The 14,591-nt window shown below is 34.3% G+C and overlaps 2 protein-coding genes across 4 annotated transcripts; both read right to left on the bottom strand.

Moving 5' to 3' along the window:
* Window positions 1-596: 596 nt before the first annotated feature.
* On the bottom strand, window positions 597-10,059 carry HIP1 (HSP70-interacting protein 1). Of its 2 annotated transcripts, none has more exons than XM_022046052.2 (11): window positions 9,759-10,059; window positions 9,570-9,621; window positions 9,257-9,409; window positions 9,071-9,158; window positions 8,858-8,938; window positions 8,682-8,746; window positions 7,966-8,106; window positions 6,869-6,985; window positions 6,584-6,787; window positions 6,303-6,360; window positions 597-950 (listed from the first exon to the last, which is right to left on the bottom strand). In XM_022046052.2, the coding sequence occupies exons 1-11, from the start codon at window positions 9,866-9,868 to the stop codon at window positions 850-852; spliced, it is 1,170 nt and encodes a 389-aa protein (XP_021901744.2). In that variant the 5' UTR covers window positions 9,869-10,059; the 3' UTR covers window positions 597-849. The 2 variants fall into 2 exon arrangements, with proteins under 2 accessions (XP_021901744.2, XP_088073728.1); XM_088217602.1 differs by having other exon boundaries at window positions 9,257-9,406.
* Window positions 10,060-12,728: 2,669 nt separating this feature from the next.
* LOC110817623 (Bifunctional inhibitor/lipid-transfer protein/seed storage 2S albumin superfamily protein) lies at window positions 12,729-14,224 on the bottom strand. Of its 2 annotated transcripts, none has more exons than XM_022046246.2 (3): window positions 13,852-14,211; window positions 13,496-13,531; window positions 12,729-13,029 (listed from the first exon to the last, which is right to left on the bottom strand). In XM_022046246.2, exons 1-3 carry the CDS (start codon window positions 14,153-14,155, stop codon window positions 12,938-12,940), a joined length of 432 nt encoding a protein of 143 aa, XP_021901938.1. In that variant the 5' UTR covers window positions 14,156-14,211; the 3' UTR covers window positions 12,729-12,937. The 2 variants fall into 2 exon arrangements, with proteins under 2 accessions (XP_021901938.1, XP_021901939.1); XM_022046247.2 differs by lacking the exon at window positions 12,729-13,029 and adding an exon at window positions 13,099-13,344 and having other exon boundaries at window positions 13,852-14,224.
* Between the last annotated feature and the right edge of the window lie 367 nt (window positions 14,225-14,591).

The raw sequence follows: 14,591 nt of genomic DNA, 5'->3' as shown, positions 1-14,591 counted from the left end.
TGCGTCACATCTACTTCAGCTTTTTAACTCATATAATAAGGACCCCCAAACTCCCACTTCACCTTTTTGAATTCAAATTCTGCTTGTATATTATCCACCAGACCAAGAGCAAGAACCCCTGTTATTCTGACAACCTGCTTCAATTCTTCTCTGCTTCATGACAAAACTTGAAAGCAGCTGAGTCCCTGTCCGGTACTTCCCACCTTCAACTTATAATTCAGCATCTAAGCGCTCTGCAACACCACATTTATTGAACTTGTTATTTAATAATTTAATTGCCGAAAGCCCGCCTGCATTTGTTTATTCCCCTAGTCCTCTTCCAGGACAACTTACTCTTCACAATCCATGGTTGGTGTGTCCTTGCTGCTGACAAGGAAAAGTAAAATCTGCTAACTTGTTATGGGACTCATAACTTCTTACCCAACATAATTAGCATTTCATGGTTCCAAATAAGGCACATCTGTTCTCTTCGTATAGAACAAATATATATAGCTGACCATTTTGGAATAGGTAAACATTCTTCTCCCTTTCGCTATAACTGGTCAAGATGCATAATCTTAACTTTTTTAAAAAAAAAAAATTTGAACATGTCAAGCTAATAAAACTGAAATGTTATTAAAATTCACACAAGTACTGAAATTTCAATCATCAGTCGGTGTTTGTTGGAATTTCAATTACTTCCACTCTGATGAGAAAATCTTCTCAGCCAGGAAGATGAATCCTCAACATTACCGCAATTCATGCCTGTGGCTAATCAAAGCAACCAGATAAGCAGAAACGCAAGATTTGACTTGTTTTAGCTGTGACGCACACTACCCGGGCCATTCCACACTACATGCATCTGGAAAGTTATTTACTTGTTCCTCCAAATTTGTTCATCATCTTTGCAATCACAGGAGCCACCTTGGGATTTGCTTGATGTTTTGCAAGGTTGGCGGGGTTCTTCATCACTGCAGATCCAGAAGCCAATAGAAGATGAAAACTCAAACATGCAAAAAAAAAGAAAAAAATTAACACTTCATCTAAGTTTCCAACACTACTGAAGGCTGAATAGGAAGCCATCATATTAAACTTGATAATGCTTCTAATGATATACTTGTCCATAAACCCATCCACGCATCTTTTAAAATAAATAAACCAGAATTGTAAACCAGCATGATCTAAATAATATTATTCAAATCCTATTTTAATAACTTGTTGTACAAGAGAACCAAAATCTATACGTGGCTCAAACCCTTCAATTTGGTGTTGCATCTGTTTCTGGCACAGCATGAGACCAGTGTGGGATTGAAATGTACCTTTGACATTATATGAACATCTAACACTTGATGTAGAACTAAACAAATGTAGGCCCCATACCTAACTTGAGTAGTAAATGTTTATGAGGAATCTTTGGCAAGAAGTTGAAATAGACTCAGTATGATATTACCGTTTTTTGTATTTGCAAGTAATACTTGAATAGTAAATGTAATATTACTCGAATGGTTAGTGTATAAGTAAATTAGCATCACTTTCCTGTTTCTTCATTTTTACATATCAAACTGCCATCTTTTTGTGCTAGGTTCTATTTTATTATATGCCAGTATCATAGATTATCCCCATACCTAACTTTTAGGTTCTAATTGACCGACTTGTCAATGATCAGTTGTCATACTTCTCATTATAAATTACCAAGTCAGACAATTTAGATCTCCCATTCCTTAACCACCCAGACACCTGCACCAAGTAGACAATAACCTTGCAGGCAAAATTTTATCTAGTTAATTCTCCTTGGCTATGGGTATAAGCAAACAGAAGGAATTTTAATATGAAGTGGAATTTCTAAGACCAACATAGGGGATTAAAAAGGTAGTTAAACACAATATAAAAGCCCAACTTCGTTTATATACAATTGTTTCTCATCAATTGTTTAAAAAATACACTACATACATACATTCCATATTACTGGCTTCAAATTAAGACAGAAAACAGCACATGCATACCAAGATCAAGACAATTGATGATTGCTTAAGACTAACCTGCACTAAGAGCGAGAACTTTCACTACCAGTACAATCAATTCCCATATTAGGCAACCATGTTGGCCAAGCAGGAACCTCAAACAGGCAGGCTTTTCTTTTTTCTTTTTAATTTTTTAAATGGAAGTCTGACACTACTCTTTTCCTTAATTGTAGTACTTTTTATCAAATAAAATTAAGGCAACTCTATAATATAACTTGTAGCTCAATCATTATCTTCATGATCGAAGAAGCACATGCATGAACAACATTTTCCAAATATAGGAAGATGCCTTAAAAAAATAAGCACATACAGAAGACTGACAATTTAAATTATAATGTTGTGGGGCTACCAATTCACATAATAAAAATCATGTCAAAGGACCATTAAAAAAATACTTGAATCAAGGTATATTCAAAAACCACACTGTCACATAACAAAAGCCAAGATGTCACAGGCAAAAAAAAAATTCTTCTTGAATAAGAAAATCTAAAGTAGTAGTTTTATTAGTATTAATATCCAAAGCAACAAAAATCAATCCTAAAACCTTTCTAAAATTATAGAAATAAAGAACAAAAAAAAACTCAAATGACCAGAATTATATTCCGGTTACTAAGTTATAGACCTACCATCTTATTTCTCTATTATTCCTTCAATCAAGAAAAGAGATCAGTTGAATAAGAAAATAATCAAATAGCAGGAATTTCTTATACCATTAACAGGAATCAAATCTCATAACTATCCTGGCTGTTTATATTACCAACCATGCTCACTCGATGAAATGTGGAAGGAAGCAGTAGCAATGGATGATACTACTGAAAGCATTCTTCTTTGGATGATAGTTACTGTAACTAACTGGTATTCTTGCCATCAGTATATTTAAAATGGTATTCTAACTCTTCTGACCCATTTTCTGGTTTCATTTCATTCCCCAAGGAATAAGAAGGACCTAGTTGTAGACACACCAAGTCATTGATCAGATAAAAACTAACCTTGCCGAAATATAGCAGGACCTGCAACCTAACAGTAAGCAGCCACAATTAGTTTAATAATGGTTAATTAGTTAATAGTTACAAATCTGGTCCTAGGTTTGTACTGCCTCTGGCAGATTTGTTTTCTTTTCTTTACTTTTCTGTAGATTTGCTTACTTTCTGTTATAGCTTTTGGTTGTGTTTGTTTTATTGAACAAAGGATGGTAAAAAAGGTACGGAAGGCAAAATGAGAAAACAAGAAATTTGTTAAGTCCTTGAACTCGACCTTTATCACCCTCATTCCAAAAAAAGAGTGGTGCTGATGACTTCAACGATTTCCTGTTTATAAGTTTGGTTGGATGTATTTACAAATTAATTGCAAACGTTTTTGGTTAGGAGACTCGCTAATGTTTTGGGGGAGATTATTGGCAAATGTCAACACACTTTTGTGGGTGGGAAGCAGATCCTAGATGCTATCATGGCTGCAAACGAAATAGTTGATGACTTATTAACCAATAATAGGGAGGGATTAGTGTGCAAACTTGATATGGAGTAGGTTTATAATCACATAAATTGGAATTTTGTTGATTACAGACTTGAAAGAATGGCTTTTGGCTTGAAATGGAGGAAGTGGATGAGATCCTGTGTTACAACATCTTTGCTGTTTTAATTAATGGGGGCCCCTCAAATTTCTTCATCGTCTCTAGGGGTTTAAGGCAAGAGGACCCACTTTCCCCTCTCATTTTTATAATCGTTATGAAATCTCTCAATGGGTTACTTAAAAGGACGAATGAATTGCTGCTCTGAGGGGTGTCTTGGTGGGGAAGGGGGAAAAAAGTACTGTTATTACTCATCTTTTCTTTGCAGATGACACTTTAATATTTTGTAACCCTGATCGGAAGAATCTTCTTCATTTGAGATGTGTTCTTCTATGCTTTCAAGCGGTTTCTGGACTCAAGATCAATCTCAATAAATCTGAATTTGCTAGAATTAGTTGTGATGGTGATGCACGGCCTTTCGCAAAAATTTTGGGATGTAAGGAAGTAAAATTTCCATTCAAATATCTTGGAGTGCTGTTGGGTGCCAAGTACGAAGACCAATCTACTTGGGAACCGGTAATCAATATGTTTGAGAAAATATTAGTGAATTGGAAGAGAGGTTTTCTTTCAAAAGTGGAAGATATACTTTAATTAAGAGTACTTTGGTAAATCCCCCGATCTACTATCTATCTACAATTACTATTCCCATGAAGGTGGCAAAAAGATTGGAATCCATTCAGTGTAATTTCCTTTGGGGTGATGGTGATGATGGTCATAAATATCACTTCGTTAATTGGGATGACATCAAAGACCCCGTCACTTTTAGGGGTTTGGATATCCGTTCTTTGGTTAAATTAAATGAAGCCCTTCAATGCAAATGGCTGTGGAGGTATTGGGATGACAAAAATAGTCTTTGGCGACGGATCATTGATGCTAGATGGGGGCCATATATGGTGAACAGCAAGGAACACAAAATTCTTATTCCTCATGGACCCACTTTGGCAGAAAATCGTGATGCAATGGCATCCATTCCGACAGTGCATTCAATGGAAAGTTGGTATAGTCAATCTTATTAATTTTTGGGAGGATGATTGAGCAGGTGAAGGGAGCTTAAGGAGCAGATTTCCCAGAATGTACAGCCTTTCAAAAAATAGAGATATGAATGTGGAAAATGTGTACCAGGTCTGTAATGGTAACATTGTGTGGTCTATTCATTTAAAAAGAAACTTAAATGATTGGGAGGTGGAAGAATTTAAAGATTTGCTACAGCTGTTAGATTCTCAAAGGGTTTCACAGTTTGATGATCAGATTGTTCGGAAATTGGGCAAAAATGGCGTATTTTCTGTCTCCTCTTATTATCAGTATCTGTGTAAGAATTTTGCTGCTGACAGTACTGTCTTCCCGGCAAATATCATTTGGAAGACGAAAGTGCCTTCCCACATGGCTTTTTTTAATTGGGAAGCGTGCTGGAACGGAATTCTAACCATTGACAGATTGAAATCCAAAGGCCGGGTCTTTGTTAATGGCTATTATTGTTGTCTTTTGGCAGAGGAAATGTGCAAACATCTGTTATTATGGTGTCCAACAACCTATAGTTTATGGTGTTTCATTTACGGACTTCTTGGGATTGATTGGGTGATTGTGGGTTCGGTTTGGGAGGAAGTTTGGGCTTGGGAGGGTCTACATATAAAAAGAAGCTTTGTTAACATTATCCCATTAATTATCTTCTGGATCATTTAGAACGAGAGAAATAAGAGAGCTTTTGATAGCGTTCAGAGTAGCTTAAATAGATTAAAAGATAGGTGGTTACATACTTTTGCATCAGTATTGTTAGGTCATGACATTAATAGTGATGTGCATGTTGGGATTGTCATTGACATGCTAACTTCGCCGTAAATACTTTTGTGTATGGGCGGTACCCCCGGTTTTTTGGTACCGTATTAATACATACATTACACTGTTTATCTTAAAAAAAAAAAAAGAGAAGACAAGAAATGTTTACCTGAATTTCAGAATAGAATCAGTAACCATTCTCTTATCTTTTCTCTAGTCTCTTCCCTCCTTTTCTTCTTCTACTCTTCTTCTCTTCTCTTCCCTAAACGGAAACCCTAAATTTCTTCACTGACCAGATTCAGGACCTAAGGATCCTGACAAGTACTACTGGGCTGTGACGACCAAGCTTAAGGATAAGAAGAACGGGCTTGAGGGTAGCTTAAACAAACCCCTACTGGTCTATAAACGCAAGGGCAATCTGACGTGACTTGTGGTCCAGGTATGAGTGAGAAATAAAATGAATTATTTGACATATAGCATTTAGTTATGGATTCCCTTTTCTGTTCTAACCATTTTATTGCATTTAGATTTTCTTATCAGAGTCGATGAAAAGGAATATATTAGCTATATAACATGATTCCTCAGGTACGATGAATGATTATCAGTAAATCTATCTAAATTCAGCAGCTCTTGCCAAATTTCTCTCTTCTCTTACTTTGTTCTTCTCATTTTCTTCTTCTCTGTCTTCTGATCTCTCCCTCAATTCTCCTATTTCTCTCATGCTAACTCTCGCAACCTCAGCTATCACTGGAGTACATGTTAAAGGCTCCTAATAGGGGCTTGACAGATCAGGAACAGATCACTCAAGAAAATAGTAAGTATAGTTGCTGACAAAAAGAAATGAATTAATTCCAAATTGAAATGTTGACCCAAATATTAAAATATCTCTTCCACAACCATGATATAAAGAGAGAGAGAGAGAGAGAGAGAGAGAGAGATAGAGAGAAGGAAAAGGAACCTACCATCCTGAAGCGCCGCCATAACCTCCGGATCACTAAATGCAGCCATTAATTCAGGGTCCTACTCAAAATGACAACAAGAAAAAAAAAATCCAATAATTTCCACTGAAAAAGAAGAAATTACTCTACATTTTTATTAGGCAAATGATCACTACCAAAACAGTAGAGACGCCAGCCACATTTTCCCATTAAAAGAAATTATCAGTGATAGAAGCCAAATTCAAACATAGGACTCAACAATTTGTCCACAAAAAAATTCCAATAATTGGGACCAGAATTCTTACATTTAATATTTTGCTAAAATCAACATTCCCAGGCATCCCTCCTGGCATGCTACCAGGGAAACCTCCAGGCATACCTCCAGGAAAGCCACCAGGAATGCCTCCTGGAAAGCTACCAGGCATGCCTCCTGGAAAGCCACCAGGCATGCCTCCAGGTTTTCTACTTGAAGATGAGTCCTCTTGCTTCTTAGCTTTCTCATATGCAGCCTTGAAAAGTATGCACAAGAATATCAGAATATCAATGACCTATTACCATACTAAATCAAGAAGATTAAGCTGTATATAAACCTGAGCTTCAGCACGGCGACGCTGTCTTTCACACTCAATCTTTCTCTCTTCTCTCTCTTTGCGCAATCTTTCATACTTGCGGCGGTGTTCCTCAATCTTGTGTACATTGGGTTCGACCTGTAACTCAGGATGTTATAAGCTGCCAAGACATAAATAAACCCATACTTATATAACATAAAAAAACAAAACAAGAAAAAATTTGTCCAACTAGTGCACTATTTTTCAATGATGTTCCTAACATCTTATGATGCTTCTTTCAGGCATACCGTAGGCATGTCATAGAACATCACTTGGTCATATTTCTGAAGATGTGTGCTCAATAATTAAGACCCAAAAGAAATGGTTACCAACAGACAATATGCAGAAGCAATGACCCATGCTTGACAAATGGAACATAGTTTTTACATCATAAAATTTGATAACTTTCTCCACCTTTTTGCTAATAGACCAAGTGTAGTGTATGTTTTTATCCACTACTACATCATATAGTTTGATCATTGCAGAAGAATCAAACAAAGCATTATGTTATGCATCCATTTGCATCTTTCTTCAAGACAAGAAACAATTCTTATCCCTAAAGATAAAAGACTTGACAAAGGTAATTCTAACATTATCACTTATCAAGAATAGAAATGATAACATACATCATAGCATACAAGCAAAACAAAAGATATCTTTTGCCCTTTTCTACAGGCTTTTCCTGCTTCAATTGATTTTCATTTTCCTCCACAGCAATGACAAATCATTTATCTAAAATTACATTGTAGCCACTCCATGGGATGGCAGATACACACACACACAAAAAAATACGTACATTTATTTTTTGGGCCAGCATTGGCATAATAAAAAGCACACCTCTATTGAAACATGTCCATTTCCAAGTGTTCCTAACAAAGATATTATGTATCCAGTTCCATATAGCTCCACTCTTAAATCAGTTGCAATAACTTTTCTAACTCATTAAGTTTATTTTGACTTCAATGAAATCTCTAAACACCAATAATATGAACAAGCCAACATGGAACCACAAAGAACATATATAAAGATGATAAGTATGATCATATTGGCTATAACATTTGAATAGCCGTGAAAGAAACCTTCTTAAGTACAGTGCTTATTTCTTCATCATAGTCTAGCTTTGATGCCAGGTGTAGATCCTTTGCCGCCTCTTCCCACCTACCAAGCATTGCCCTTGCCATCCCACGAGATTTGTAGCCCTTAGCAGAATCGGGGTTAATCTGAAATGCATTATGGAAAATGACACTTTACCTTTGCATTATAGAAATCTATTTTAATTAGAGAATAGCATGCAATAAAACATAAAGTTTCCTGCTAAGGTATAATGTTAGAGTTTGTAAATAACCATAGAACATAAATGTTACATGAAAAAACTATATGTATATTATATATATTTTTTATATTGTTCCAAGCATCAGCCCGAAAATGGCATACGTGGAGAAGAAAAATTGCATTGGCATGTGGGACACACGAAAACCAAAGTGTTGCTCAGCTTATGCCATTGAAGTCAGGTACATAAAGCATATTCTTCTACATGGAATCGACATTCACATAATTCACATACACTAACATTTATACTTATTCAAGCCATTGCACACCATGTATTAGATTCACCATGCACCTTCTTATGCATGCATAGAAATATGCTTACTAGACAAGAACTAAGTCCTAATCCAGCACATGCATATACACATGCAAACATGAACTAAGTCCTAATCCAGCACATATGCATATACACATGCAAACATGAAAGACAAGTTCATCTTTATTTCAAGGAACCAAAAAGAAAACAAACCTCTAAAGCTGCATTGGCATCTCGAATAGCAGCATTGGGCTTCTTCATTTTGATGTAAATACTAGCTGAAGAAATACCGCAACCAAATGTATTAATAATCAAACCACAAAATCTAGCAAGCAGATCTAAAGAAGAAAAACTACCTAACAACATAAAAGAAAATAAACAAATTTCACCTCTAGCAGCATACATAATTGCCGATGTCGGATTCAGCAAAATCGCCTCTGTCATATGCTCAATTGCTTCCTCCAACTTTCCTGCATTATATTCCCAATTATTAACAGGGATATATGGCAGAAAAATGATTATTTATATAACTACTATACATAATATGTATACACCTACACGTTTATAATTTTATTAAGATACTCATATAGAACTACTTATACCTTCAGCAATGGCTTCATTGGCTCGGGATTTGGCCAACTGAGAAGCCTCGCGATTCTCATCCGAGACCTCCACTGAGCGATCTCCCATCTGCAGATTTGAGCGATTTCACAGATTAAATATATTTCCCAAACCTCGGAAAAAAAAAATCACAATAACATAAAAGAATTTTAAGTACCAAACAACACCTTCTGCGGAGGATCATTATCAGGCTCCACAATCTCCCCCTCGAGTTCAATATCCGATTCGATAATTTCATCTTCTACTTCTTCCTCCACTTTCACCTTCTCCCGTTCAGTGTCCTCCATGTCCTCATCACTCTCCTCCACCACATAACTCTTCTGATACCAAATACTCAATAGTCAATGTAAATTCACGCGCTAACGAGAAAAAGACTATCTCCCGATACATACATAATAAACTGACACAAACAACTAGTAAAGGCACGCAAATTCAGATTTTCAATCCGTGAATAGACAGTGAAAAAATTGAAAAGAGTACCGGTTTGGAGTCTCCACAGTTGTAAGCAGCAGGGGGAAGCTTAGCACCGAGACTGAAAGGAACCATTCGAAAATATTTTTTAGAGTGCGAGAGAAACAATAACAAAGAAATCTGATAAAATTTAATTCACAAATAAACAATACATCAATTCGTATCAATGCGGAAGGCAAGCTATGATCGACTAATTACCTCTCCAGATAGTCGCGGAAGAAGGAGAGAGAGGGATCGGCGAGAATGGACGGATTGGACTCGCATTGCTCGATGAACTTCTTCAGTTGATTCAGTTTGGCAGCGTCCATTTGACCGACAGGAACTGCGAGACTTCTTGGTTACGACTTGAAATATTTGCAGAGAATGCAAGAGAAGAAGTGCGGCTTGATCTCAGGATCTTCCTTTGGATATGCTCCAAAGTGGAAATTGGGAAAGACGACTGATGAATGCTGAAGTGAGACCTCCTGTTACCAGGTCCTTCTAGTAGCTTCTATTGGATTAGATCGTCCTCAATAATTTTACATATTTTTATATAATTTAAAAAAAAAAAAAAAAAAAAAAAAAAACAGGCGTCATTTAGGTTACCCGATTAAGATACCAGATATTATTAAATGTTGTATTTCTACTTGAACTTTTTAGAATATATATCAATTTCATTTTACATAATTTTAGAGGGTTTATTACCAAAAAAGTATGAAGAAAATAAAAAAAATGATAATAATTTCCAATCAATACATGCATGATCTAGAATTGATTTTTTTTTTCTTTTTTGAAGAAATAAATATTTTTGGCTTATCGCAAAATCTAATGATTTTGCTGCAATTTGCAATTGGGTACTAAGTGGTCTTAAAATTTTATTAATTTAACATTTTATTTCATACCAAATATAAAAATTTACAAAAAAACACTTTAAATTTTTATAAATATTAATATAGAACTTCATAATTAAAATTTTTTAATTATATTTCAAAAATAAATACATTCAAATTTTAATAATTAATTAAATCATATTTAAAAAAATTTCTGAATATAACATTTGTGATTAACACACACAAGGTTCTTTTCTCTCATAATCGTAGCTAAATAAATTACTAATAGAGCTAATTACCAAAGTATTGTGAAAAAACTAATGAATAATGGTTTAGATGTTATAGATTATTATATAAGTTTAAACAAAGGCCGAAGGTAGTTTTAATATAAAGGCCCAAAATATTCTTTGCATAGATTTGGATTATAGTGTACAATTCAAAGTTTATGCAAGAGAGACATTTATGAGCATTTCAACGTGTCATTATCAGCTTTAGAAAGAGAAACAGATCATTTTCATAACAAACCTTGTGGATACAATTTTGACAACTTTTATCTTGAATTAATGTTGACTAATTTTAATTAAGTGATACTAAATTTTTTTTAAAACATATGCTGATTAAATCGATGTTAGTTTTAGAAACGAGGATTTATCTTTTGATTATAAATTGTGTGATAAATAATTTTTTTTTATTTATTAATTAACAGTAAATAAATTGTTATTTTACATTTAAAGAGAGATATTTGATTTAATATTCGTCTTCTATTTACATAAGAGAATATGATTTTTAGTAGAGTATTGATGAAATAAATCACACATTAGGTGTCATTTTAATTATCTATGAGAAGGCATCATGCCGATGTAATAAATTTATAAAAATTAATTATATCATTCTCAAAAAGTAAGAGAGAACAAGTAAGATGAGATTTACATAATTTGTTTGGGGTGAATATGATAGATGAGCATAGTGCATACCTAGTTTTTGAATAGTTTTTCATTGATATATAAATTAGTACTTTTTATAAATTGAGGTATTGAGTGGTTAAGAATGTGTAAGACTGTAAGTTAAATAAATTATCTTGAACAAGAGATTCTATTGAAGATAATAGCACAACTAATCCTTATATAATTCATGGCTATTGCTTTGCTTCCAAAGAATACATGCTTACGGTTAGAAAAAAAATACTTATTCTTTTTGGTAAGGCGAACAAAAAGGGGAAAGGAAGATTCATTGGATAACTTGGTCAAAACTTCGCATAAGACATATGGTATGATGACTTTGTAAACAAGAAGTTCTAATGAAAACTTTGTTAGAAAAAAAAAAAGAATTTTAGTGGATCCTCAGTGTCCCATGTGTAGTGAGGAGTCTATACATAATCTTTTTACAACATGTGATTATGTATAAAGGGTGTGGGAACCGCAAAACTTATAAAGAGGGAAGCATGGATAGGTATTAGTATTTCAACAATTTCTAGTTTTGTTGGTATTAAAAATAAGATAGACTATTATTCGCAAGTATATCATGAATGTAAAAGTTATTAAAATTAAAAATTGTTGAGATTTTAGTACTCATAAATAGAAAAGATAATGTTTTAAAAAAGGGTATCCAATATATTATCATTAAAGGGGACTCTGCAAATTCTTATTAATGCTTTATGTGGAAATAAGTCTTGTTTGTCTAAGTTTGAACATTTTTTGAATAATATTTTTTATTTATAAGATATGTTTTCTTTTTTTTTTTTACTCGTAAATTTTTAAAAATTTTAATCAGGTTGCAAATACTCTTATTGAAAATATTTTACAATTATCTAAGATGAATTTGATTGTATGGAAGCCACCTGATTTCTGGTTTCTTTACTATACCAAGATGGTGTTGGCTCGATGATGTTTCTTCTTTAAAAAAAAAGGTTAGCTATATGACTTTTGTGATAAATTCATTAACCGCTTAATACAAAATTAAAAAAAAAAAACAAAATTAACATAAATCTTGACAATATTAATGTATGAAAAAAGAATTAAAACGTGACAAACAAATAATATAGATGACTTTTCTTCATAAGATTTTTTTTTTTTTTTTTTTTGTACAAATCAACAAGTCATATGTCTGATTGTATGAGATATTTTCTTACATCTTTCTCATCCAAGACCCTCCCACCTTGTTCTATTAATAGGGTCCAGTGAAATCTTTGCCACCACTTCCGTTTCTTGAGGTAAAGTTTACTTTAAAAAAGAATTTGTAATATGAAGAGTAATCATCTTTTTCACTTTGTGTGAAATAAGTTAGAGAAAACTATGATATTGCCCTTTCGAAAAACCTCAAATTGATGCCCAACAGTGATGATAAGCAGCAAGAGGAAATGTAACAGAGAGGAAACTTATTACAAAAGTAATTAACACATGGAAAGTGAACTAGTATACAACATATAGTGAGATAACATAACATGCAAGTAAACATGACAAACTAACGAAGGATGTTCAAATAGGAAATAAGAGATGAGACAAAAGCAAACCCAGAAAAAAATCTCCCTAAATCAGACTCAACTCTCTATTAATTACTCCAATTCATTCCCTAAAAAACCATCATATGCAGCACAAATGACACCAAGCCACTGGTAATAATACTTGCCGTCTTGCCTGCACCTACATCATTTCCTGGTACTCCTGTATCACATGCAACAAAATCATTTCTTACTTGCCCTTCTTTCAGAATAAACTCTTGTTTAAGCATCATTTGTCACAGAAATCCTTCTCTGAATAAATATTAGATGATGAAATATTCTAACTTTCTGGGATGAGTTTTACAAGAAAACGCGTCAATTTGACTTTTCTTAGGCTGAGCTCTATTCATAGGGCATCAAACATGGAAACGTAAAGACAAACTTCTGTCATGTTTGGCTATTCCTGATTGTTTTCTTGGTCAAATGTTGAGGCAGCTGGCTGGCGTCACAGTTCACACCCACTTTGACATTTTTAGGCCTTCAATCATTAAATACTTTTTGAATTAAAAGAAAACTAATCAATAAACAACTATATAAAGTCTGTTTTCACCTAACTTAACCTAATCCTTGACCTAAATATGAATAAATTCTTATGATTTTAGTAAACTAGAAAGAGAGAGAGATGTTACCTGGGGGTGACACGGATGAAGGAGTCTGAGAAGGAGCTGCAAACATTACATTAGGGGAATAATTAGTCAATTAATCAAACTTAATTTAACAACAGATTTTCCTCTTTTTGTCCTTTTTGCGTTTTTGAAGATATGCATAATGAGAAAGCTGAAACATCAATCCAAGAAAGCAATCAATCAATTATAATACTGTCTCTCCTTTTAGGAAGATCTTGTAGGTAATCTACAAACAGTTACAAGGACATAAGGGAGTCCTTTTTTCTGGAATTTTATCTACTTGATTTGAACCCCGAAGCTCACAAGGATAATTTTGTTAGTTTGATTTACAAATAGCAAATGCGAATTTAGAAAATTACCGTTGCAGGAGGAGAGATCGGAGGTGACACCGCAGTTTTTGGCTAGACGGAGAGCCTCATCGACAGTGACATTGAAGGTGGAAAAGAATGAAGGATCATTGAAGAGGTTGCAGAGGCACACAAGATCATTTGCAACGGCCTCTTTGAGTGGATCGCAGCAGGTGTCTGGTGGTTTAGTTGTGGAGTTCAAGAAATCAGCGCATGGCACTAGTTTTGATGCACAAGTCGCCGTCTGCGCCTCCGCCGTGCCGATTACAACCAGAGCCACCGCGACAGCCATTATCATTAACTTCGCCGTGGCCATGTTGTCGTCGAATTCGACTGTTTTTGCCTCTCTGTTGGATTGTATGTAATTTATAAACCTTTATTGCAGGGTTTGGTCAGCATTTTGAAGAAGAGGAAAGTGTGATACCCAGTTGCTATTTTCGAGCGTTGGCTTCACGCGTCTGGCTCCGTTTTGTAACCTTCAAATTGTGATTGGCATTTTATTTCAGCGCGTGTGGTTGTTGCCTTACTATTAAGAAATATTTTGTAAAAAAGAAATGATAATTTTTTTAAAAGCCCACACAGGCTTAGTGAACAGCTGGTTGTGTAACATTTTTTAATTAATAAACTTAGTTTATTTTGTACTATTTAGTGGGCTAGATTAATTTATACTATTTAACCAAAAGGTGATTATTAAATTGTATATATATATATATATTTTTTTTCAAAATGTAGAGACCTCTTATAATTGTCCA

Source organism: Carica papaya, chromosome 4, assembly GCF_054855325.1.
Source record: "Carica papaya isolate Zhongbai chromosome 4, ASM5485532v1, whole genome shotgun sequence".
NCBI lineage: Eukaryota > Viridiplantae > Streptophyta > Magnoliopsida > Brassicales > Caricaceae > Carica > Carica papaya.
Note: the sequence above shows the minus strand (reverse complement) of the source record. Positions and strands in the feature narration are given on the sequence as shown.

Bases quoted from the DNA above. Each gene is read 5' to 3' on its own strand.
- HIP1 (XM_022046052.2), bottom strand. From the start codon at position 9,868: ATGGACGCTGCCAAACTGAATCAACTGAAGAAGTTCATCGAGCAATGC. The intron at 9,622-9,758 runs GTAATTAGTCGA...GGTTCCTTTCAG, and splicing joins TTCCGCGACTATCTGGAGAG to TCTCGGTGCTAAGCTTCCCC. The intron at 8,939-9,070 runs GTATAAGTAGTT...AATATAATGCAG, and splicing joins CAATGAAGCCATTGCTGAAG to GAAAGTTGGAGGAAGCAATT.
- LOC110817623 (XM_022046246.2), bottom strand. From the start codon at position 14,155: ATGGCCACGGCGAAGTTAATGATAATGGCTGTCGCGGTGGCTCTGGTT. The intron at 13,532-13,851 runs GTAATTTTCTAA...TAATGTTTGCAG, and splicing joins CGATCTCTCCTCCTGCAACG to CTCCTTCTCAGACTCCTTCA. The intron at 13,030-13,495 runs GTAACATCTCTC...CATGTGATACAG, and splicing joins TTCATCCGTGTCACCCCCAG to GAGTACCAGGAAATGATGTA.